The 26,698-nt window shown below is 38.8% G+C and overlaps 1 protein-coding gene across 1 annotated transcript in view; it reads left to right on the plus strand.

Annotated features, from left to right (window-relative positions):
• The window catches only part of LOC137265215 (cilia- and flagella-associated protein 46-like), a 76,698-nt gene that overhangs the window by 33,677 nt on the left and 16,323 nt on the right, over positions 1-26,698 (plus strand). The window contains exons 35-64 of the mRNA XM_067800561.1: positions 530-619; positions 1,160-1,228; positions 2,404-2,552; positions 3,290-3,388; positions 4,031-4,184; positions 4,651-4,752; positions 4,942-4,995; positions 6,125-6,232; positions 6,482-6,580; positions 6,987-7,093; positions 7,505-7,595; positions 8,015-8,158; positions 9,016-9,096; positions 9,624-9,770; positions 10,682-10,752; positions 11,242-11,320; positions 11,976-12,062; positions 12,270-12,389; positions 12,654-12,743; positions 13,517-13,606; positions 14,430-14,612; positions 15,158-15,255; positions 15,930-16,012; positions 18,182-18,205; positions 21,581-21,774; positions 22,440-22,561; positions 22,971-23,188; positions 23,483-23,586; positions 23,871-23,931; positions 24,254-24,289. Of these exons, the coding sequence (XP_067656662.1) occupies positions 530-619; positions 1,160-1,228; positions 2,404-2,552; positions 3,290-3,388; positions 4,031-4,184; positions 4,651-4,752; positions 4,942-4,995; positions 6,125-6,232; positions 6,482-6,580; positions 6,987-7,093; positions 7,505-7,595; positions 8,015-8,158; positions 9,016-9,096; positions 9,624-9,770; positions 10,682-10,752; positions 11,242-11,320; positions 11,976-12,062; positions 12,270-12,389; positions 12,654-12,743; positions 13,517-13,606; positions 14,430-14,612; positions 15,158-15,255; positions 15,930-16,012; positions 18,182-18,205; positions 21,581-21,774; positions 22,440-22,561; positions 22,971-23,188; positions 23,483-23,586; positions 23,871-23,931; positions 24,254-24,289 (3,154 nt within the window). The remainder of the gene's footprint in view (positions 1-529; positions 620-1,159; positions 1,229-2,403; positions 2,553-3,289; positions 3,389-4,030; positions 4,185-4,650; positions 4,753-4,941; positions 4,996-6,124; positions 6,233-6,481; positions 6,581-6,986; positions 7,094-7,504; positions 7,596-8,014; positions 8,159-9,015; positions 9,097-9,623; positions 9,771-10,681; positions 10,753-11,241; positions 11,321-11,975; positions 12,063-12,269; positions 12,390-12,653; positions 12,744-13,516; positions 13,607-14,429; positions 14,613-15,157; positions 15,256-15,929; positions 16,013-18,181; positions 18,206-21,580; positions 21,775-22,439; positions 22,562-22,970; positions 23,189-23,482; positions 23,587-23,870; positions 23,932-24,253; positions 24,290-26,698) is intronic.

Genomic DNA, 26,698 nt, shown 5'->3' on the forward strand with positions numbered 1-26,698 from the left:
GGACATTTGTTATGGAAAGAAGTTATTCAAGTTCAGATATTCCAGTATTCACGTAGAATTTGAGTGAAATGCCAGCAATAAATGGAAGGATGATTCCATGACATCAGAAGTTTCCAAAGAAGACAACTACTCAAATTTCTGTCGTGATTTCGGGTCGCCTGCATGGTGTAGTGGTTACAGGGCTCACATGGGGAGCTGAAGGTCATAGTTTGATCCTCAGGCATGTCACACCAAAAGATGTAAAAATATGGTAGTTTCTGGTCCCCGCCTGGTGCTCGACATTATGGATACAACAAGGACTGGTCGGCTTGGAGTCAATGTAATGTGTCTGAGTAGGGTATTGCTGCTTAACTGTGGCATGGTATCTCACTGAACTAGCACCAAAAAAGCTGCCTAAGGTTGGGCTAGTACAAGCAGCCGCAAATACATATTCACATGAATGCACGTCATCATATGAGCAAAATATTCTCAAGAATGACATTGAACTCAATTTCACCATGACCTCTTCCATTCCATTGACTCCTGTCAGGTTCCTAGGGAAAAACCCAAGAGGAAGGGTCCCCTTGATGCCCTGCCTTCGACGACAGAGGAATGGGCTGTGTATGATGTTCCTGATGAGGTAAACATTTGAAACCTTTCAACTGTTGATTAAATTTCTACTTAAATCTCATGTAGTCAAATGATATGGAGAGATTCAAACATTCCTACCTACGCTGAACTGCATATCAACACAATTTCTTTGACTCAGCCTATTTTCTTGATAGATTTATTTCATAAAATCACTCTAGAAAGCAACAGTTTTATTAATCAGAACCAAGAGCCGGTTCTTAGTCCTGAAGACTGCAGTCATGATACATTTGCATATTTCAATATGCTGAGTGTGAAGAAACTTCTCAATCTTGACTGTATTGGTGTTAAGAGATCCAGTGAACAAGGAACTCAGTTGATGATGTTCCCCTTGAATAATCCCCCTGTCTGTAGTTCTAGGGTTTTTGAGTAACTCATCACTGATTATTCAGTGTAGATCCATCACAAAAACTTACAATGACATGTTTTTACTTTGAGCCAATAATGGCATTCACCCAACAGGCTCCGATATTCAGGGGACAGGTTTTGCCATCTACCAGTATATGAGTGTGAAGTGACTCCAACTTTTCAGATGCTGGAAGCCTTCAAGCAGGAGACATTGAGCAAGACTAGCATCACAACTGAAACACTGCAGAAACCAGTAAGTTGGATTGAGATTGGGCTAGTTAAGCAACACATTTTTATAGTCCGTTTGGCACAAAAGCGAACTGATGAATTGCAGTTTTGCTCAAAAACTAATAAACGTAACATGCTCAATGAAATGCGGATCATAATCGGAACAACATACCAACCCTGTGAGTATTTTGCAGAATATCTTTCCTTAAAATAAAAAAGTTGTTTAACAAACTATTATTAAATATTGACACAGTTCACTATTTGTTACGAGGGAGAGTGCAGAGAAAGGCACAGTCATCTGTGCGAGAAAGCATGGAGACTGTATAGCACAGGTTAATGAATAAATAACTTTCTCGGCCTTTGTGCACATGCTTCTCAAACACCTGGCTTTGCCGTTCTCTGCACTCCTCCCTCGTAATAAACAGTGAACTGTGTCAATATTTTAATGATAGATAGTTAAACAACTTTCTTGTTATTAGGATGAAAATTCTGCAAAAACCTCACAGAGTTGGTATGATGTTTTGATTATGATCAGTGTTTCATTGAGTATGTTATGTTTCATTGGTCCACTTTAAGCAAACAGACTATATATACAGTCCATAATCTCCACCATTTACACTTTGAGAAATCAGTACTATAACTTAAATGATTAAGCTGACTCCCACCAATCCCTTCAGCTCCAAGGGCAGTTTTAACACATATATCAAATGTTTTGTTTGTGAGTATCTGTGTTGGCATTAAACTTAATCACTCAAGAAACATTGCAATTATTGCTCTGGCTAGCTATTCTCAAAATGTTCGTAGCCCTACGAACTTCTTAAGCCCATTCTTAACACATTGGCTACGATCAAAGTTAAGAATTCCAGGGCTACGAATGTTTCTAGAATAAAGGCCCAGGTTGTTTATATATTATAAAGGTTGCATATGAACTGAATAATTGTTAGTGACTGTACGTGTTGCTATTTAAATCTTGCAACATATTTAGAAAATGCATCCTTGAGCATATAGAGATGAAATATCTGAAAGTGAATTCTAAAGGTAGCTGCAGCTTAAATTATCATTGTTTGTCAGACTGTGCAAGAGTAATATGCTGCTAGATTTTAATGTAATTCACATTGGTTAGACAGTCTGACAAGACTTGTGCTGACTTGTAAAAAAGGTGTGAAGTCTTACTCACCCAGGACTTGTTGTTTATGACAGATGTTGACCCTTGAGTATTTGGATGCTCTGATGAAGATGCTAGAACAGCTGGGATATACCCACCTGTCTCTCCCCATCCTTGCCTTCCAGGATATGTTGTCCAGAAGCATCATCTCCAATAACGCTCTGCACATACTTGTGCATGTCAGGTAACCAATATTTTGTACCTGTGTGGAACTCTTTGTTAAGAAACATATTTGTGAAGATCTGGATTAGACTTGGTTTTCAGCAAACCATGCTTGTCATAAGAGACTGGGTGGTCAGGCTTGCTGACTTGGTTGAAGCATGTCATCGTGTCCCAGGAGTGTAGATTGATGCACATGTCAGTCACTGGATTGTCTGGTACATTCTCGATTATTACTGACCATTGCCACATGGCTGGGATGTTGCTGAGTGTGGGTTTAAACAACAATGCAAAACAATTGTTAGGAAACAACATGGGGATTCAGTCTGAATAGAGCAACAGTTAACTATATTTGTCATGTAAGGTTGAAACAGAGCAGTGTGTCAGGTTCCTAGACCATGTTCATTGTGTCCCATCCCAGTAGTGTGGAACATTGCATGTAATACCAATCACTGGATGTCTGCTGGCACATGATTCTCACCAGACAGGGGTGGTGGGGTAGCCTAGTGGTTAAAGTGTTTGTTCGTCAGGCCAAAAACTCGGGATCAATTCCCCACATGTGTGCAGCCCATTTCTCTGATATTGCTGGAATTTGGCTAAGAGCAGTGTCAAAATATACTCATTTGCTCACTCTCACAAGACAGCATGTCAGTATAGAGGAGAGGTTGTGTAACACCCACTTTGATGAATCATTGAATGGACTGAAGTATTATCGCTGGGATGCATGGGATGAGGAGACTGATGTGTTTATGTATTGTCCAGGAGTATGGAGGTGTGTCAGCAGCTGGACCTCAAAGCTGGTGTCAGCTTCCATGACAAGATCATCTCACCCATGCACATCAGTGAGGATGACCAGGCTCAGTGAGTATTTCATTGTCATTGGAATCTTGTCAGTTCATATATTTCACAGTAGATATACGCCTGGGGATGTAGCCTGGGGGTTAAAGTGTTTGCTGATCACCCGAAGGCCCGGGTTCTATTCCCCACTTGGGTACAATGTATGAAGCCCATTTCTGGTGTCCCCTGGTATGACATTGCTGAAATATTGCTAAAGTGGCATAAAGCCAATCTCACTCCCTCTTAAACAGTTTGACAGTAACTAGGTTTACTGGTTTTCGTTCATAGTCAGTTTTGTTTACTGAACTTGACTCACTGTTTAGCATGTATAATTCTCTCAAATACCTTACCTTCTTTACATTTTGACCATGTTGTATTTGGTTGCTGTTCTGATGCTATAAAAATCTTTAGACTTTTCAGCAGACACCCTCTTTACAGAAATACGTTACAATAATCTAGGTTTGAAATTGTGTATCATGACATAATGCTTGCAAAATGGTATTTAGGCTTGAAGCATTCACTTCTTTTCATGTGATACCACTTCTTATTGGATGAGGAAATTTCTCTGAAACTGACTGATTAGCTTTGTTTCAAATGCATGTATTAAATGAAAATTCCAGCTCTTTCCCTGCAAACCTTTTAACACAAGTTCTTTTGTTTATCCAGGTCTCGTGAAGAGATTGCGTTCATGAAAGAAAAGCAGACACAGGTTGCTAGGGAGGAGATGAGGGTCAAGGCAACACTAGCTCAACTAGCACAGGAGTCTCATGCTCAGAAGCGTGGGCCCACTCCGCGAACACCAGGCTTCACTGTGGAGAAGGTATGCAGCCTTTGTGGAGACGTAGGTGAAACATCCAGTAGCTGGTTTTTAGGGTTAGGTATTTACAATCTTTCCTTATTGCAGCATGTTGTGATTTGTGTTGACGTATTGGTGTATGTATTGCAATATGTTGTGAAAGTGTAACACATGGTTTAAGGTAATGAAATTATTGTTTCCTCTTTGTGAAACAATGCCACTGGCAACTGTCATGTGACTGTATGAGAGATCAGTTGAATATGTTTCCAAAGTGAAAACTTCAGTCTAAACTTTTGAACACGAGAAAAAGCACCAACAGTGGCGTTCGCCATTTTGTTATCTGTAGAGGTTTAAGAAAGATCTGGTGTTTATTACTGATCATAGTCATGAAAATTGATTATTGTAACTGATATTATCACCCACCCTTACTGGTTGTTGTTGTCGTTGTTGTTGTTGGCAGTGGTGGTGTTAGTATATTATAATGTTCCAGCTGGAAGAAGTCCATGAAGCGGAATCACATCTGGGTAAAGTTCTGGGAGCTGTCACCTTCCGTGACATCTGGGCTGACACAGCAGAGGTTCTAATCAGACAGGTAATAGGACATGGCTAATCAGCTTAGGAGATCGTGTTCTGAAATAATTGACTAACTGTCTTTGGCTATTTCACAAGACAGACCATCGTTTAGGAGTCAATATTATTGTCTCGAATCATTTATTGTAAATGCCTCAATAGATGTCTCTTATGTGTTTGATCTTTCATATGATTTTCATATATCTTCCAGGGATTGTACTCCAGGGCCAGAGAATTCTTAAATGAGGCAATCATAGCAGCGAAGGTGAGCTCTGTCATGAAGAGTGCTGATTACACGATGCCATTTAGAAAGTGGTCAAATACAACATATGTCATATTTGGGATTTCACTTTCTTAGTAAAGTACAAATTCTAGTACTTTTTTCGGTTGAGTCCCATCCGGGATTCGAACCCACACCCTCAGAGTCAGGCACCTAATCGCCAGCACACAAAGTCAGCCGCCTAGCCCGCTCAGCCACCGCGACTTCCACAAAAATGAAAGTCGGACAACTGGTAGTCTAGACTGCGTACACTCATCAGAGGGGTACACAAAGTACGCAGTCTAGACTACCAGTTGTCCGACTTTCATTTTTGTGTGCTGGCGATTAGGTCCCTGACTCTGAGGGTGCGGGTTCGAATCCCAGGTGGGACTCAACCGAAAAAAGTACTAGAATTTGTACTTTACTAAGAAAGTGAAATCCCAAATATGACATATGTTGCATGAAGAGTGCTGTTTTCTGTATCCAAGGAGAAAGTGTTGTGGAAATGTGGTACTTGATCTACATGTTTGTTGTTAGAGGCGACTAATGGGATTAAATGGTCATGCTCGCTGACCTGGTGAACTCTGTTAACTACCTGTTATTGTATCCCAGTTGCACAGGTTGATGGTCATGCTCTTGATCACTGGATTGTCTGGTCTTGACGAAATTATTTATGAACTGCTGCCATATAGCTGGAATATTGCCAAGTGTGGTGTAGAACTAAACTCACTTACTCTAACCATGTCTGCTTTGTCAGATCAGAAATAATATCTCTTCAAAACAGTTTAACTTGCAGCACCTTTAAGTGTAACACATTTTCATTATTCTAAGATCTTAGTACAGTAGATATATGGAGACTTATTAATTCATGCTATTTGCTCATACTGTCAATCATTGGATCATCAAACCATTACATATAAAACAGTACATATAATTTAAATGGTATATATTATTGTGTCTAGTGATGTTATATCTCAATAAATTCTTATTGATGTTTGCCTGAGGGAACATGATTTAGGTTTTTGTGTACACATTACAATTTAAATACTTAATTCCTCAATGTTGAATCCAAAAATGGAGGTATTATACCTGAGTGTGCTCTATACTCATGAAAAATGGCATGATGATGCTGCAGGAGTTCAAGGACAAGCCTCTGGAAGCCAGGATTCTGTATTTGCTGGCCAAACTGGCATACGAGGAGGCTCAGTACGGCCAGGCAGTCAACCTGTGTAGGATGGCACAGGTAAGTGCTATTTCAGGTCCCAAAGGAATGAAGTAGATGGTTCTGTTTGATCATGAAATAGGGAATTTGTTTCTTACCCTAACTGTTACTGAGACTAGCTACACTTTCTAAGAAAGGTTCAAAATTTTTTCGATTTTTCTGATTAAGTATGATAATCGCAAGTCTACTCTCAAATGAGCAAGAAGTGGATATGGTTCAAGAACATGTTGCAAGCTGTGATGACCCAGTGGCTGCTGATTACTGCTTCAGGACACATACAGCGGAGACGAGATGTTCTGGTACAACACTACTGTGCTGATTGTGGATGCTACACTACAAGACTATGAGAACAGACAGTCCAGGAGAGCTGTCAGTATTTACTGAATTACTCACACTAACTTCATCAAATGTCACTTGTTTTTTTTTCTTTTCTAAAAGATGTCACATATCCACCATTCTATACCCACACACATACCAACTCCCATACACTTATCAGTGCCAATGATGGATCTAGCCTGTTGTCATTCTTGCTTACCCCAACATGATGGACACCAATAACATATGTAAGAGGTAAAAAAGGAATAGGATGGTCAGGGTCCGGGACCCAGTTGATTGCATATCTTCATAACCCAACAGCTTACACTGATGCTAATGGTGTCAGATTTGGGTAATAGTATTATAACTGCCAAATGTATCTGGAATAGCTGAGTTCAGCTAACTCACAAACATTGGTGGACACAGATGTTTTTTTTTACTTGTGAATTGTTGCTCTCAGGCCAGGAGGATCGTGCTGCACAGTCTGAATGAGTTCACCAAGTTGTATGAAGAGAGACCTAACAGGATGAGTGTCCTCGGATACATCCTGGCTGAATTGGAAGGAAGGTAGGTGCTGCTGCTACTGCTACTGCTGCTGTTGCTACTGCTGCTTTTGTTGTAGTGAATGGCATTACCACTCAGTGAAACTGCCTGCCAAGGTCCTTTTGGAATTGCTGACCTTGAAGTTGTGCACCATGATTTTATTTCAGTTATAATCATGTAACTTCTATAAAATGGCATTATAGAGGTTGGTTTGATGATAAAGACTTTTATGGACAGACAACTTCTTCCTTGCAGTGGATGCGAATTCAATACACCAAAACATTGCATCCACTGCAAGTTGTCTATCCATAAGTCATCAACGTTATAATCATGTAGCTTGAATTTAAGAATAACAAGAAATTCTCATCAATTTTCTCAGATCAGCATAACATTTTACATGTTTTAAGTGAATAATGCATGTGTGGCTGTTGGTAGGCTGGCAAGTATCCAGGCTGACATCCTGCTGAAAGAACACAAGAACGTCAACAACCCAGAGATCATGAAGGGAGTACTCTCTGCCTGTGAGGTAGGCAGTTGTTCCGGAAATTAATTAGCTAATTGATATTGACATTTCTGAATGTTGTGAATCCAAAATAATCTCAGGAATTTAACATGTCAGTCTATGGATTCTGTGATGCAATACAGTATTATGGTTTTTACTAACATGATAGATTATTGATTTGACATTCATTTGTCATTAGATTATAAAACCTGTCATTGCTGCAGTCACTTCCAACTGGGTTGACTAGTTTGTTACATTGGCTTGGGATCTTTTTGCTAGCTTACATAACTGGAACACATTGGACGTTAGTCATACGTTAAATTATAGGTTTGTCTAGCCCAAACATTTACAGGCAGTCTTCATTTAACTGGAATATAGCTGAGTATGGCATGAACAAACAAACACCTGACTGACACAAGTATCAGTGTCTATGATGTTTTCAGAAATTTGAGAATGCAACCGAGAAGCTGATTCAACTCCAGTACAAGGAGGAGGCCCTGCCACTGATGAAGAAACACGCTTCTGTACTCCGACATCTGGCACAAGAAGCGCTGGAGAAAGACGTGGCGCATACATACTACCTACAGGTACTCATTCTTCTTTCATTACTTACATGCTTTGTTTTTATGGATTTGTTCTACATTGTAAAATTGTTCTGTATTGTGTTGAAGACCGTAGGTAGAAATAACATTTTGAAATCATTATTTCTAAAATGAGCATAAGAATGTTGTTGATTGAATGATAAGACAAACAGAATGATTGGTTCCCATGACAGTTTACCACAGTTATAATCATAAAGTTAGACTGGTAACATTGATAAGTCAGATGTTACCAAGAGCTGTTGAATGATCAAGTGGGATCAAATTTGGATATTTGTTTGTTCATATTAGTGAGATGCCTCAATTGTGTGTGTTAATGTAATGAGTATCTTTACTGATTACAATTTAAGAATGTCAACTATAGTCCATTTGGCTCAAAAGTGGACTGATGAATAGCTATTTAACTCTAAAAACAAATAAGCATAATACCGGTATGCTCAGTGAAACGCTGATCATAATCAAAATATCGTACCAACTCTGTGAGTATGGTGTTCTGATTATGATCAGCATTTCATTGAGTATGTTATATGTATTAGTTTTTGAGCTAGACTGCAATTAATCGGTCCCCTTTTGAGCCAAAAAGACTATAGGCTGGTTGACTGTTTGACAATGGAAATACTGATCCCTTTACTCCTTGCATGTCTTGCTAAGGCCTTTGTCTTGAAGAGATGATTTGTGTTAATTATAAGAACCCTAGTTACTCAATAAGTCAACAGTATTTGCATCTAGGATGTTACATTAATCATGACAAATGTCAGTGGTAGGAATTTTGCTAGTTTGCTATTATACAGCTGATAGATGCTGACAGCCATGGACTCATGTTTGATGATATTCCTCTGTTTCAGTCCGTCATGGTATTGAGGGAAGCAGCAACTTTGGCTGAGGAGGTTTATGTGGATGTGCAGACTTTGTTTGGCCTTCAGGAGGTCAGTATATTTAGTTGTGAAGACATGAAAATATTTATAGTGTAATCTTGGTTAATAAGTACAAATGTGCAATTTACATTAAATAACATGCGGACACCTCTTTTGAATATATATTGCAGCAGGCAAACAGAAAAAGTGTTAGTGTGAAGGTGTTTTGTTTTCACCTAGGTACTTTTTATCTGGTTTACTTCTCTAGTTCTCAGTGGAACTCTTCGATTCACATAGGCACCCAGCATCAGTAAAACTATACCATGGACATCCTGTTGTTTTAAGGGGAAAGATCACTCTCTGTTTCATAAGGATGTGAAATTTGATCTGACAGGTTGAAATGAAACTGAATTTAACAATTTCTGTATGCATAATTCATGTTGTCAAAATGGCTGTTGTGTCTAGTTCTTGTTCCCATATACAAAGTACAGCCAGCAAGGATACCATGATGTAAGCTTTACCTGGTAGGAATCGTGTTCATTTGGTCCAAATTAATTTTGAATATTTCGTAATCTGTTTATTATGAATTGATGGTATAGACACGTAACTTGAGCCTGCCAGTCCAGCGAGAGTTTGTGGACATCCAGATTGAGCAGGGTAACGTCCTGACAGAGATCCTGCAGGTTCAAGCCAAGGAGGCTCGCTTACAACAACTGGAGGATCAACGCAAGGGATCAGTGCTCAAGGTCGGTTAGCTTCATGTGACATTGTCTTGTCTCGAGCCCTAGCTTCACATAGCATAGTACTGTCTCAGGTTCCTGCTGCACGTAACATTCTGTTTTCTCATACCATAGCTTCACATAACATTGTCTTGCCTTTTACCCTAGCTTCACATGTCATAGTATTGTCTTAGGTTCTAGTTTCACATATCATAGTATTGTCTCAGGCTCTAGCTCCACACAGCATAGTGTTGTCTCAAACCCTAGCTTCAAATAGCAAAATAGTGTTGTCTCAAACACTAGCTTCAAATAGCAACATTGTGTTGTCTCAAACACTAGCTTCAAATAGCAACATAGTGTTGTCTCAAACACTAGCTTCAAATAGCAACATAGTGTTGTCTCAAACACTAGCTTCAAATAGCAACATAGTGTTGTCTCAAACCCTAGCTTCAAATAGCAAAATAGTGTTGTCTCAAACACTAGCTTCAAATAGCAACATAGTGTTGTCTCAAACACTAGCTTCAAATAACAACATAGTGTTGTCTCAAACACTAGCTTCAAATAGCAACATAGTGTTGTCTCAAACACTAGCTTCAAATAGCAACATAGTGTTGTATCTCAGCCTATCATCATTTCAAGTAACATAGTGTTGTTTCTGATCCCAGCTTCACGTAACATAGTGTTGTCTCAGGTCGAAGGTTTACTTGTGTTGCTCGGGTGACTAAATTACCATATCCTGTTTGTGAACTGTAACAAATGGATTCAGAAAAAGCATTGAAACAGCTGTTTAGTGACCTTCTTTTAAATCATCAGGTATTAACTTTAGCTACATAATCCTCATGACAAAGTCAATCAAAACTATTTGAATCCCAAAAAGTATTATGTAACTATCAATAATAGAAACATCTCCACCTGAATGCCCACTTGTGTTTTTCCAGATGGTAGAGGACCTGATTCGCCAAACTCCAATGTACACCCACATGGAGAAGGAGTGGGAGGAGAGCAAACAGTATGTACACCATTGATTCCAGAGATATAACACCCGTGAAGATCTGGGTTAGAACTGATCTTCAGAGAAGACTAGTCTGATGGGGTTGTCAGGTTTGCTGACATGGCTGACATATCATTGTATCGAAGTTGTATTGTTCAATGCTCTTGCCAAAGATCACTGGATTGTCTAGTCTTGACTTGATTATTTGCTGGGGTATTGCTGAGTGAAATGTTAAACAAAAAACAAACCTTGAAGTGACAAAAAGAAAACAAAGGATACAACAGCACAAATGATGATACATGTTGTGTTGTGACAGTTTGTTAAAATTGGGATAGATATCATATAACTAGTTCCATGAAACAGAACTACAATCAGTCTCAGATCAGTCAACCATGATGTCAACCATCATGCTGACAAACATATTTGGACTGTTCATTCTCAAGCATTGTTTTGATGGGTGAGCATGCAAAGTTTAGTTTAAGTGATCAATGATTTTATTTTTTGCAGGAACTGTGCTGATGATGCTATGTCCTGCTTGTTGAGTGCACACAGTCTTTGTGGGAATATCCCCCGTCTTCGGGCACGGGTTCGTTCACTTAAACATCATTTGAAATCAGCATTGCATTTTGATGCTATGGTTGAATGCATGTATGTCAGAAAAGGATTCTGATGAATGGCTAGGAGGTTGCTTGTGAACGTTTCATGGAATCTGCAATGAATCCAGATGACTCTCAGCTGAATAAAGTCTGTGTGTTAGAGTCATAATGCACAGGTAGAAGAGGTTTCCTTTTACATACAATGAATCAATTTAGGTGGAGTTCCATTGTGTGATTTGTCAATATTTGTTGTGGTATTCATCACATTTCGGTCACTGGAAACTCAGGGAAAGTGTCTGTGTCCAGAACCTATTTACGACTAAGCTCATTTATGGATTTCAATTTCATAATCATTTCAGTTTGATGCTGAAAGTGAAAAGTGGAAATCCGTAAACTCTCTTGCTCTTCAGTGATAGCAAAATAAACATTGCTACATTTTTAACTAATCCTGCACTACTTACGTCCTGCACTCATTGCTAACGGCTCGAAAAGAGTGGCTTGCCAGACAATGTTAAAAGAAGTAGATTGCAATCCCTTCCTGGTCTTGGCTGCTTCTTTTCTGCACATACGTCACCGGAAGGTGACGTTGACCACCTCAGATTATGATGTAATGTTGTTGTAACTAGGTACGTCTCTGTATTTCAGGCTCTGTGTATTCTAGGCAAGTGTCTGCGTATCCAGTCACAACATGCTGGACCAGACCCGCCTCCACACTGGCTGGTACAGGAGATGGTAAGTACATGGCCTCGTTTCATGTCCAAATTAGCTAGGCAGCTAAAAAGTTTCAAAATTCTTGTGTTATGCACGAGGGACCTATGATCAATTCACCAGATGTAGAATATAAGAAGTCTATGAACCAGATTATGAATGATGAGCAAGTAAGGTCCATCTCTGATAGAGAGCTTTGCAAGTGTGTATTGACTTTACTGTCTGTTTCAGGACCTGCTGAAGCTGCCCACCGAGGGAGGTGATGGGCATGAGGAAGAGGATGGGAAAGATGGGCCTGAGATCCAGGACCGGCATCATCACAAGTGTGCCATACTGATCAAGAAGATGAAGGTAACATTGTCTTTTCTCAGGAACTCTGTGTCTGTTTGGACACCCATGAAGATCAGGGTTAGAATTGATCTTCAGCAACCCATGCTTGTTATAAGAGATGACTAACAAGATCGTGTGGTCAGGCATCAGACAACGTCAGTTAAAATGATTTCATTTGATAATAGTTACACAGAATGTTGGAAATATATTTGTATTGGATACTTAACATGTTGAAGATCTTTCTTCGTTCAGTGTTTCATTGTCAAGTGTTTGTTTGTTTTGCAGAGCCAGCATGCTGTGTCCAAGTACTATCTGACCCAGGCCACCGAGTGTCTCACACAGAGTCTCAATCTCTGTCTCGCCAACAAATATACAGTATGTAATAGCAGCTTAAAAACAGAATCCATAGATGTGTAACTAATACTCTAAGAAGTGAATAATTTAGTTGTTGCATCAAATGGTGTCTTGGCGCAGTTTTCCCTGAGTCAGAGATTTCCATCTGGATTATGACCAAGGTCTTTTATGGATAAATCTTCCTTTAATTCTTTGACACACAATGTTTCGAGGTCATTTCAGACCTCTCCCTCAGGAGAACTCCTGATGAAGGGGTCTAAAATGTCATATATAACCAATTCTAAATGTCGCTAAAATGACATCACCTGGATTATGTTCAGTTGAACAACAGAGACTGCATTATATGTCATGTAGGCTAAGTAATTAAATATCCACTGTATTTAATATTAATAATATCTTCCTTATGGTGAAGCTCATGCAGGAGTGTCAGTTTTAAATGTGACATACAAATGACATTAGGGTAGCATACAATACTTTGAAAAAGTTACTTCCTGAAGCAGTTTGAAAGGTATGTAGTTGATTTACACCAAAATTAAGATGTGTAGTTCCTTTGAATTCTTTACCTCCATTACGTTATTGAACAAATTCCAGTTTAGGCTGTCTTCACTCTTTAAACTTATCAACTGTTGTCATTGTAACTGTCAAAATGTGTTTTGTGTGTGTATATTATCACCAATTGCACAATCTGTTTCTTAAATGTGACAGTATTATTGCGCCGGTAACACTGCCCCTATTGTCAGTACCCCCTGTGTGTTACACTGTACACATACTACATTAACTGTATGGTGTTCCAGGACCTAGCAGGTGCGGTCTCCCTGGAACTAGTGGACTGCTGTGGTCAGTTTGATGCAGCAGCCGCCAGCAACTTCCTGGCTCTTCATCAGGTGAGTGTTTGTTTGAAACATTCATTTATTTTATTATTTATTCATATATATTTATGTAGCGACAATATCCAGACCACCTGCTCAAAGGCATTTTGTTTTCCTTCCATTAGTGGATTTCAGTCTCAAATGGCACAGTTATCTCAACTCCCTGGGGATTATACAACTCATGCAGCCACTAGGTGCACTGAGTTCACAGCGGGATGGACTGGGACATATAGTCACAGCACTTTGTCCAAGTTTACTGCATCTTGCTGTACCCACAACTAGGTGTTTGCATGTATTCATGCGGCCACCATCTGGTCTTGTACCGTGGATTCATGGGTTCTTTAAAGTGCACAGGGTTGTGACAACACTGAAGGACTCTCTCTGTACATAAAGTTGACTCCAAGGTTTTTACACCCGGTCACAGGTGGGCTGGATTCTGTCACCTCAAGCTCGTTGGATCACTAGCCTGGTGCTTTAGCCAGTCTGCCCACCATGCCAGATTCAGTGGACTGACTGACGAAATAAGACATGACTATGAGTTGTGGGTTTAGTTTTATGCCAGTTTTAGCAATATTTAAGCAGTATCTGGTGACACTATACACTGACAGCTGTAGACATTGCTCATAGCATCGACCACTGCTTTGACAACTTCATACCATGCCAGCATTGGACATTGCTCATGATATTGACCACTGTTTTGACTGCTTCTTACCCTAACACCACTGGACATCGATCATAATATCAACCACTGCATTGTCAGCTTCATACAATGACAGACTTGGACATTGCTCATAATATTAATCACTATTTTGCAAGAAAAATTTTGCTTGTTTTGCAGAGCTGCTCCGCTTCCCAGAACATGCAGAGCATCCTGTATAACTCCCAGCTTGACCCAGTGACATCCCGTCTGGCAGCTCTTCTCCACCAGAGAGAGAATCTGCTGTCTTCAGACATCAAGACAAACCTGGCTAATAGCCCGCTCATGGAATCTCTGCAGAAGTCACTGGAACAGGATTGGCAGGTAAGCGAGTATCACTCTCATAGGCTAAATGTTGATATGAAATGGTATAATACATACAGTACCATGCTGCACCATCTTTATAAGTTCCAGAAGGTTTACTCATCTTTTTAACTTTGTGATGATCAGAGGTGTTTTTATAAATGAGAACTAATCATTGTTCTGTTAACACTTGCATGTACTAACGATTCTTGCAGAATTTGTTGGAATAAACATTCTGGAGTCATCTGTAGGTTTCACAACTACACTCAATACAAGGCAATCAGGTGTTCAACCATAAGATTGTCCTGCCCTGGTGGTGATGGTGGTGGTGATGGTTTAAATGCTCTTAACCTATTTGTTAAGAAACTGCCTCCAAGGGCAGATAACTGTAATTTCCACTGACAGCTGCTAACTGCAGTAGATATTTTATGGGCACTTCTGTCATTTAGTGACATGATAATCACTACAACTAGTTCTACAGCAATCTCTGCTGCTGTATATCAACATTTTCTCAGGATATACTTGTAATGGTGTTTGTCAATTTATGTTGTTGTTTTTCTTAACAGGCCTGGAAGAGGATTGAGGTTCTCCCTAACCACTTAGAGCTGCTGAAGGAATTCCCTCCCAACTTCAATTTTGTTGTCTTACAGCATTCTCCTGATAAGTGAGTCATTTAACATTCTATCATCTAAACACACCTTCTCCATGGGAGTTATTGTATGAAACTAATCTCAAACAGCCTACACTTGACAGAAGATGTGACTGTTTGGTTTTTCCCTCCTTGGTGATGTGGAGGATTGCATGTCATTGTGAAAATTACAACAATGTCCATAATGTCAACCACTGGTTTGTCTGGTCCATGATTCATCTTTTGACAAAATAAAACAAATGTATCCTGAAGGAAGCATAAACCAACAAACAGATATGCTGATTTCTGACTGAGTAATAGAAGGTGGGAGTGTATTCTATTTCCATTCTGTTATATTGAGATTGGTTTGGCTTATTGTTTAATGTTGTGCTCAGCAGTATTCCAGCTATATGGTGGCAGTCTGTGAATGATTTAGTCTGGACCAGACAATCCAGTGATCAAAAGCATGAGCATTGATGTACACAATTTGGATTTGATGACATGTGTTAACCAAGTCAAGAAGCCTGGCCACCCAATCCCCTTAGCCGCCTCTTATGATAACGCATGGGTTCATGACACTAAATAATTTAGAAGCCATCATCCCAGAGGCATTGCATATTGTAAACCAAAAGTCACTGTGTTCTGTAATCTGATTGGTTGAAAAACATGATCAAATGGTATTAGATTCCCCTACATGCTACTGTTTTCAGAACCTTCTTGTATGGTGCATTACTGGACAAACTGAACAAGCCTGTTGTAACCGGAGGCAAACCCAACACTAAACAGATGGCAGGTAGGTGTACCCTTAGAGATGTCCAAACCCGGGATGGAGATTCTTGTGGGTTTTTTTCATAGGTCCCAGTGAAACCACATTAACCTCAAATGATTTTCTCAAACCAATGAAAAATTATCTGGTACTGGATTCATTTACAAACATTGTGTATAAAGAGTGACATTCATACTGACATAGAAAACAACAGAATCTGTTGGCAAATGCTTTGTTTTCTGTGATTGAAAAGGATATTTGACTCCCCATAAAATTTTGTACACTGCTTCTGTACTTAACATTAAGTGACCCTGCATCCACCATGATATTGCTGGAATATTGCTAAAAATGGCATTTTCACTACATACTCAACAGGTTACAGTGTTCAAAATGAAATCTGTGTAATACTGATTTTTCCATGGATACACAGCACCAGAAGAGTGAGTGAGTTTAGTTTTACGCCGCACTCAGCAGTATTCCAGCTATATGGCGGCGGTCTGTAAATAATCGAGTCTGGACCAGACAATCCAGTGATCAACAACATGAGCATCGATCTGCCCAATTGGGAACCGATGACATGTGTCAACCAAGTCAGCGAGCCTGACCACCCATCCCGTTAGTTGCCTCTTACGACAAGCACAGTCACCTTTTATAGCAAGCATGGGTTGCTGAAGGCCTATTCTACCCCGGGACCTTCACCGTCCAGCACCAGAAGAAAGGATGGTGCATGTTATTGGATACACTTCTGTAATTGTTTGGTGTAATGCAGAGCCAGTTGCACGAGTCTAGAGTCTGCACTGCGTATCCAGAACAACAGATAATGGGATAGATTTTGTATGATCATTTGGATTTCAGGCTAATTTGGTTTCACTGGATCTGTTTAATGATGTGATTACAGTGTATAATACATGTAGCTGAAAATATCTGGTGGAATATTTGAATGTTTTAATGGCAGAGCCTTTTCATATCATTTGCACAGCTAATAGTTTGAAGACAAAAGCACTAGGTTTTGGAGTGATCACACTAATCACTGATGTTGTAATGTAATGAAAATTCTGTCCGAAACAGTCTTAAATCCACCTCACTCACTGCCCCAGTCACATACCTTGTCCCTCTTGTTTTCAGTTAGATCATGTTTTGGGTTGAATGCTTGTTTATAGTTTTATCAAATAGGACAAATTGTTATGGATAACAACTTCTTTATTGCGTGAGTGCTACCTTTCAATACAGATTCTTGTACCATTGTCAAGATGATGACAACAATACAAGAATCTGCATCGAAACGTCTCACTCACACAATAAGGAAAGTGTTATCCATAACCGTTTGTTCTATTTGTACACCTCATCTAAAATGCCACTCAAACAAGTTATAATTTTATTCTTTTGAAATGGCATCTCTTTGTAAAGATCATATCATATCTTTGATAAAGGGTTAAAAATTTCTGGATTTTGAGATACATTTCAAGTGTGTTGAGTGTTCAAAATTTAGGTAAACTATAATTCATTCCAGTTCATGTACATGTGAATCAGTAAACAATGAATTGGATTGAAAGTGTATATTTTAACTTCTGCATTCATTGCTGATGACTTGTTGCCATGGTTACATATCATATACCAATACTACATAATCCGTAGCCACAATAGCCATATTTGATGCTCACAATATCAATCACTGGATTGTCAAGATTCATTATTAATGGCTGGAATGTCATGGAGTGTGGTGTGATCAGCTGTACACCTTCAGCACTCCAGTGAATGAAGCAAGGAGGGGAGAATTCAACATTGCAATGAAAATAAATTATCAAACTTGATAACATTATGAGAATAATGATGCACTCATTGATATGCCGCAACATTTCACAAAATTGTTATGGTTGTGTAATACTAGCAAAGAGTAAACAAACATACTCCAGATGTCTGCACAAGATCCTGTGATAGGTTTCATCCCTTTTTTGCCCCAAGATCCTAAGATCATAGGACAAAATCCCTTTTGCCTCTCATTGGTTTGTCAGCACAATACCCACGTTTGTGGGTCTCACTGAAGTGATAATAATCAAAGACCTAAAGTCACTTAAGACTGTGCTCCCACACTCACCAGCATGTAGTTATGTTATTAAACACTGAAAGCATCAGTAAACCCCATCACTGACTCTCTATGCAATGTTTGATGTGTGATGCACCACTACCTCTCTTCAGCTGCCAGGGCTGCTGCTGCTGCAGGTACATAGATGTAGTAAATATATAACATGCATGACCGGTGACATATTGACCTTGTTCAGAAGGAATGCTATCAAACACCAGACAGTCTCTTTCAGTGTTAATGTTTCATTTAGCTGTAATTGTAGTAAAGGGATTCTTTTGCAGTTAATTATTAGGGAAGAGAATTAATGCACAATAGCTACTTCAGTGATGGAAATGACATCAAAATAGTGGCACATGTAAAATCACTTGCCCTGATAATTTTTTCACGATACTGGCCTTTTCTTATTGATTCATTGATTAAACAACATAATTGTCATTGGAAGGTCAACTGAACACCGATACAAGTGATGTACAAATTTGCTTGCCTGACAGAAAAAAAACAACACTTGACTGGGACGTTGAGCACTGGTTATTTCCACCCCTGCTGCCCGCTTTATGAAATTAATTTGAACACTTTAACAGTTTTTTCGTTAACTAATAAATGTTCAGCTATATGGTCTTTATTGGAAAACATGATCAGTTGAAGGGATAGTGGTAATTTGAAAAAATATATATGATTGTATGTTGTTTTGATCTTATTTAGTATTGGAAAAGACTGTTTGGTGTTGATGACAGTTCTTCAATTTTCCCAGTCTGTATCCATGTACTGGAACATATATTTCATCTTGTGACCAAATTACTATGGCTGCACTACTAGAATTTATCAATACATATGGCTGCATGTGTTATTGATTTTGTGTTCTATTCTAGGACAGTTTGATGACAGTGATGTGATAAATGGTATTTATTGACTATAGGTGTATGCACAAAGGATTCCTGCAAAACGCACAGATGTGTGCATGCGTCATGCACATAAGTATACATGCATTTAATTCTATGATTTACAGTACCAGCCATGATAACTAGTCACTAGTGTTCGCATTGCATGGAGACAGATATAGCACTATTCTAATACACTGTAGTTGTATGTTGATGGTAGAAATATTGTTTTACCTCCTTGGCTTTAGGCTGAAGAGGGCTCATGGCATGGCTGAGTTGTCTCTTTACCATCATAAGTGTCAGATGTTGTCGCTAAACATCTTAGAGTGAATGAGTTTAGTTTTACGCCACACTCAGCAATATTCCAGCTATATGGTGGCGGGTTGTAAGTATTAGAGTCAGGACCAAATAATCCAGCAATTAACAGCATGATCTTCATGAGTCTTCTGCATTGGAACTACTGGATTGATAAGTATTAGAATTAAAATATAACATGCACAGTGCATGTTCCTCACAGTGCTAAGGGTGACTGAATATATTCTGTTGCTTTCACCACTTTTCAGGACTCATGATCAGAAGACAGGACTTTCGTGCTATTCTAATTAGGGCTGCAGTGATTCATGCAAGCCTTGATTCTATTCATTTTTCAGTATTGGACCCTCTGTTCGATCATTTTCAATTTGATTCTTCATACGCATCAGATTTCATTTAACTGTCAGAATTTATTAAGCAAAACATATCACACTGAAAACTTTTTCCAAGTTTTGACTTGGAAATCAGGAATGAAAATGATGTAACCTTTTTCAAACAAATAGAAGTTGATGTTTAAACACAGAACAGCACATTGGTGATATCTGCTAGTAAAAATACTCTTTGGATAGTTAGCCCATCATCAACCAATCACATCTCACCTTATTTCAGCTTTCATAAGTGCTTGAGCTGGAGTCAAAATTATGTTCTTGCAGTGTGGAATAATGGACAAAGATATTCAACTATCGAATCGAAATAGTGACAATTCTTATCAAAAATTGAAACTAAGGTGTCAGGTTCAATTTTTAATGAATCAAACCAAATTGTTGCAACCTTAATTCTGATAAACTTAAATGCAACAGGCCACCAAGTTTGATGTTAGTACTGTATCATGTTCAGAACTGTTTTTCTGTTTTTCTGGTAACCTTTAAAGACTGGGGCCTAGATTTTCGAAGCTCTCTTAGCACTAAGATAGTCATAAGTGCCATACATTATCATTAACTTACGACTATATTAGTGCTAGGGGAACTTCAAAAGTCCAGACCGATGACATAGATTTTTGAAGCTCTAAGATAGTAGTAAGTGCCACACATTAACATGAACTTACAACTATCTTAGCATTACGAGAGCTTAAAAAATGTAGGCCCAGCAACTGAAAGATGTTCAGTCTTTGTCTTTTTGTATTGAAAGCATCAAAACCATAGTAATAAACATGGTACATCCTCATCACTTCAACTGTTCTCCCCACATCGGGCTGATGGGCCGTGATGTTACCAAAATACTGTTCCAGGAAGCTCTTCTCGAAACTCTCGTAATGGTGTTGTGTTGAATAGTGGCTTGTAATGCTGAATGGGGTAGCCTAGTGGTCAAAGGGTTCACTTGCCTACATGGGTACAATGACTGAAGCCTATTGCTGGTATCCCCTGCCTGGAAGACTTCTAACAGCAGCATAAACCTAAATTTAAATTTGAATAAACCCTCTCAAAATATGTGTAAGAAAGGTGAGCTACAGCACTACTGCTGATTTCTCTTTTTAACTTTATCATGTTCTTTTTTGCATGTGGATGTTTTAGTCTTGTAGTTCCTTTCATGATTATTTTGTTGTTATTAGCTCAGACAGAAATCTAAATGAAGAGTAGGAGGAATTAGTCATGAATCAGTATAAAATGGAGATGACATACAACCCCCTGCTGCTTCATTTATGTCTCAGGAAAATATGTAAAGTTCATATGCCTGCCACTCCCTTTAGATTTACTAACATTAATGTCAGTTTTACATTAATCACTCAGTTCTGTCTCATTATCAATCAGCTTTTACAAAGGACAAATGATAGCAAAGATTTATGATGCTTCTATTTCTTGTCAAATGTTTTTCTCAGTATTCCAGAAATAAGACAATAGTTATAGGTTTGCCTTTGTGTAATGGTGGCAATCATCATTGATAAACATCATGTTTTCTATTTCTCTGCAGTATATGTCAACTTTACTCCTGTGTATCAGTTCTATTATTTTTTATATTCTCCTTGGAGACAAAGAAGTTTTTCAAACTTTGTAGGCATTGTTTATACCCATATCAATCAGCTTTTGATGTTCTGTAGTTAGGGGTGTGCCCTAAGACGTAAAGTGAAGATTGGATATCTTTATAGCAAATCCAGATTTTCCTCTTCTTAATTTTGAATCAAAATGGTTTTTAGAAAACCCTTGAAACACTGTATTTGTTTTGTTGCAGAAAATTCATTTTGTGTTGATGAGTCTGAAGCTTAATTTCTGTTAGGTATATTCAGGGAAGGTTTCTTTTTGTAATATGCCACCCTCTCTTGAATAGCTAAAGGTTGGTCTCTTAGTGAGTGTATGTAGTAATAATAATATTTTGATCTCCCCTCAGCACCCAGTCGCGCCCGTGTGTTTGGTGTGGACACAAGCCCACGTCAACTAGAAGAATTGACAAATAAGTTCCGTCTACACAAGCAGAACTTCCAGCAGATGTTGCTGAAGCAGGAGTACCAGCGCACTCAAGCGGCGCTCCGTACTCGCATGTTGGAGAACCTAGAGGACGGCATGAAGCAGCAGGAGGCTCGGGTACGGGAGATAACTCTTCATGGTCTATTGTACAGTGAATTGTCGCTCTGGAAAACAATCTGAGAAACGTGAATGATCCCTGGCATCATTCAAGTTAAGGAGGGTCGTTTAGGATTATCGAATCTTGGTATCCTGTATTTCTTAATGGAGTCAGCTTATATGTGTATAACCCCTTACTTACTATCATAATATTAACCATTGTTTAGTGTTAAGTTAATGATTATTGTTTCATTGATTAGTAAAACAATCAGTCAAACATCAGAAGCATTTGCTAATTTTCTGTATTTTCCAAAAAATGTATTTAAAGAACCCATTAGTGGTATAGTGAGGAATTGATAGAATCTTATTCCTTAATGGAATAATCAGCTGGTGGCAGTTGATGATGAATGCCTTTATATGTGATGATTTAAAACATCAACCGAATTCACTGACAAGGTTTTTTTGAAATTTGATGGCTATCTCCCGCTTCAATTGATTATGAACACTTACCATTGACTATCTCACATGGTAACTCATCAACCATCATGATGATGATGATGATGATGATGATGATGATGATGATGATGATGATGATGATGATGATGATGATGATGATGACTACGACAACTGTCTAGTTAGTAGATGTGATGAAGGTGATGGTGATATAGATGTACAATGTGTTGCAGCCCCAGACAGAGGGAGAGTCTGAGAGGGAACAGGAGAGACTCCAGGATGAGTTCCGAGGTCTGGTTGCCGCCATGAATGAGTACCTGAAACCCATCATGGCCCCCATTGACACAGCACTCAGGTCAGATATAGGCTCCCTGCAGCTGTGCAGGTTCTCACTTCAAGAGACATCAGCACCAGAGCCCTCTATGGCTCACAGTCTGTACAATTTGATATTCCTATTTACTGAAACTACCAGTAATTTGGCTCAAATATACAAAACCATTATATTTTTTGAATTGTGGATTGGATTTTATAGTTTGGCTAAATTGGTAGAGTGAGTCAGTGAAAAGCAGACGCAGTCCAGCAATGTTCATTTGCCGTTAAATCATGTAAAGTCAGACACATACAGCAGAAGACATGAAAAGTGTAATAAGGACTTACTCTTCCTCAGAATTATCACAGGGATATAAGATGTAGTTGTGCAGTGGTCACTTACGAACAGATAGATTATTCTGATCATTGCTTTAGTATGTGTACCTCCAATGCAGGTCCCCCCAAACTCCACAGAGTGGGGTCAATCTGACCAAGGACCCCAAGGTGGAGGTAGCACCCAGCCAGGAGTGTGTCATTATACTGGCTGACCCCAATCTCCTGGAGATGCCTCTAGAAGCTCTGGACTGTCTGAAGGCTGATAATATCTTCTGTCTGTCCAGAGACTTCTCTCTGCAAGTGTTCTATCACAGATTCCATCAGGAACAGCCTGTAGGTAGGTGGAGACTTTTTGTGAAGTGGGACTGCCTCAGTTTACCTGCCTGGTTTGAGGGCAATTTGAACCTTGGTCAGCAGTAGGTATACAGATCTTCTGTGTTTTGAAATTGTGTCTGGATGCCGCCTGGTTTATAAGTGATTGACAGAGATGAAATTTAGAATTGTAGCATGCAGTAGGTATATGGAGACATTGTATGTTATGGATATGTCCCTGTTTGATGCCTGGATTAAGGATTGCTAACAGAGGTCAACATAAGCATGGGTGAAAAAGTTTCTGTGCTCTTTGTTCCAGTTGAAGAATCAGCAGCAGACAAGAAGAAAAAGAAAGCTGACACATCTCCTGTTGTGTCACGAATCCCTGGAGCCAGGGAGGCCAAACAGAAACAAGCAAAAATTGTAAATTGCTTCATTTTAAAACTGATCTCCAAACTTCAGTTTGAAATCTGAATCCCAAATACATGCGTCAAAAGTACATACTTTTACATCATAGTGGATCATCATATACTTTTTTTTCCTGTTATGACTCATGTCTCTTACTGATTTAATTATAAGATTGCAATTTTGTGTTTTGGTTGTGATAGATAAGAGTGCATTTGTTACTTTCAAGCTTTCTTAATATTTATATGGCTTCCATTTTAAATTTGAAATCTGACTTGATGTCAGTGTCCATCTTTCCACAGATCCCTCTGGACAGGAAACTGGAACCATGGCAGCTGCCAGTGGACACCATGAACTTCAAGTGTATCCTTACCATTGTTTAGTCTGTAGTGTGCACACAGATGAACCAGAGGTGTTTCAGTCAGCTGTTGAACGAGGTATAAAATGATAGAAATTGGTGGTTGTCCTCTCATTCTTGCAAAACTACCCTAGGTGTCAAGAGGACTTGCTGAAGGATTTTGCTGCTTGTTTTTTGTTATGAGGATATTATTGATGTGATGTATTTATGAACTGTCAACGTCTGCTCTTAATATCCAAGATGAAGGAATCATGAAAAGGTCATCACCAAGAAAAGTATTCTATAACACCATGCACATCTTTAATGTTTGCCTTAACCAACATTCAGATATTGTTGATCCTCAACAAGACTGTCCAGAGACAGGTAGGTTATGTCAGTAGTGACAAGGACACTCTGACGTATTCTTTAGTATGGAACACTTTAAGTTGACTAAACTGACACCTGACTATGAGACTTATCTCATAGCTTTATTTGACATGCAAGTGTTTAGTGTTATGGTGCTTGGACACATGTTGATAGTGATGATTAGATGAAAAGGGACATTGTTGATTACTTCGAATATGGCTTATTTCTATGACTATGTCTCAAGAACCAGGAACTCATGTGCTTCATTTTCTGCCTGTCAGACCTATTATGAAAAATGCCATGACAAAAAGGTGTCAAGGTGGGCACATCATGCAGAGTTTTTGTCCCTTGGCTATCTGGTATGTGTGGTTGGTTCAAACACTGAACTCTGGGGATCCAGTTAACAATTTCTAACGAGGACCCAGTTGTCATATCACTGGCAACTGACATGGAGGCAGGGTGGTTCAAGTCCTGAACTCTAGGGATCCATTTAACAATTTCTAACCAGGACCCAGTTGTCATATCACTGGCAACTGATATGGAGGCCAGCTTTGTGACCTAGTTGGTTGTGTAGTCATCTCTGGCCCATGTCACAACTTTCAATCTGTCCACAATAGTATGTTCCATGTTCTTCGTGGAATTAATTAGAGGTCAGCATCTGTGTCCTTCATCTCTTTGGATCTATCTATATGGCAGACGTGTTGCTACTGGGATATTCACTTTGAAGGATTTTTCAGCAGCCTGTATTGTGTGGCTGCATTGAATCCTGTATAGAGGGAATATGACACATCACGAATATTGGGTAAAGAATGCGAGTATTGTATAATAAATACAATAACAGTAAGCACTTGATGTATTATTCACATTCAGTGGTCGATTTACTGAATAACTGAATGAATCATAATAGCCCTAATACCTAGGGTTGTGGATTGTGTGCCTGCCTGGAGAGGGAAAGGTTGGTGGGTCGATCATGGATGCATCTTATCAAAATACTTCAGAAGATGGTATTTGTTCCTATGTTTCCTGTTACACTTCTATGTCAAAGGCACAAGACAAGGAGTAGCCAGATCAGGGTTAGTACACAGTCTCCATGTTTAACTAATGCAGGATATCCAACTGAGATTACTTAAGTCTGGACCAGCAGCACAAGCAGAAACATATATGCATGCCTGCACAGTATGGTTTGTTGCTTGATTGTTTAATGCCACACTCAGCAATAATACGCCTGTATGGCGATGGTGTGTAATTAATTGAATCTGGACCAGACATTCCAATGATTAACAGCATCAGAACAGATTTATGTAAATGGGATATGATGACATGTGTCAACTAAGTCAGCAAGCCTTGATTCTAACTTGGAAAACTGTATGAGTAAGATATCCTTGCCATTTAAACCTCATTTCACCTTATTCATGAAGGATTCAAAGTAAAATCTGATGTCCAAGACATGTGAAATACCGGGGTTATAACTATTGATGGGTTACAATTGTTGAGTCTCTGATAGCAATTAATCAATGGTAGAGACGAAAAACTATCAATGCATCAGTAGTATGTGTGACTATCGATACTTTAGTATGTGTGACTATCGATACTTTAGTAACTGCAGTTAATAAACGTGCAGGGCAAAATACAGGAAGTACGAGATTCATTCACATTGATTTAGGGTTAACTGCCCCTGTTATCTCTTAACTCTTGATCCGAGTTTCAAGTTATTAAAAGAGACTGAAACTATTTCAGTTGTTTCTATTTCATATAAAGTCATTCCTTTTGAGAATAACTTCAAATGAGACAATTCAAGAAGAAAAATGCTATTTCAACAATATTGCAATCAACTATTCACTTTTCAATAGTCTCAGTCGAGTATCATCATTGGCGTAACATGTTGAAATAAACTGTTGCTATCATAATATTTGTTTCACCTCAATAGTCACCCTTATGAAATACGAGAAAGACATTTGTGACCTAATGGACTGCTAATCTTACTATTAGGTAGATGACAACATTGAAACAGGTCATGTTTAATCACAATTACAATATGTTAATTTTCTAATCCTTCCTTGAGCATACTCAGCTGATGTCTTATATTTAATGCAGTTAAAAGTGGTATGATAGGACACTCATTGTAAATATAGATGTACAGTGATCTTTGTTATATTTTCTATACACCTGTATTAACATAGATCCTTCATTAAAACGCCTAGTTGGAGCAAGACTTGTATGTTCCCCTGGGAGTTGAAACTAATAATACAATGTGCTGTTGAGATTGACAACCAGTGATCAAGGGAAAAGAAACATACAAGCACCTTATGCATGTACTATCTGTGTAGATATGAACACTATATTAATATCCTATAATAATACTAATAATATACTCTTAAAAAAAAGTAGGGGAACTTTTTTTTTATTCATGATTAAAAATATTTAGGA

Source organism: Haliotis asinina, chromosome 15, assembly GCF_037392515.1.
Source record: "Haliotis asinina isolate JCU_RB_2024 chromosome 15, JCU_Hal_asi_v2, whole genome shotgun sequence".
NCBI lineage: Eukaryota > Metazoa > Mollusca > Gastropoda > Lepetellida > Haliotidae > Haliotis > Haliotis asinina.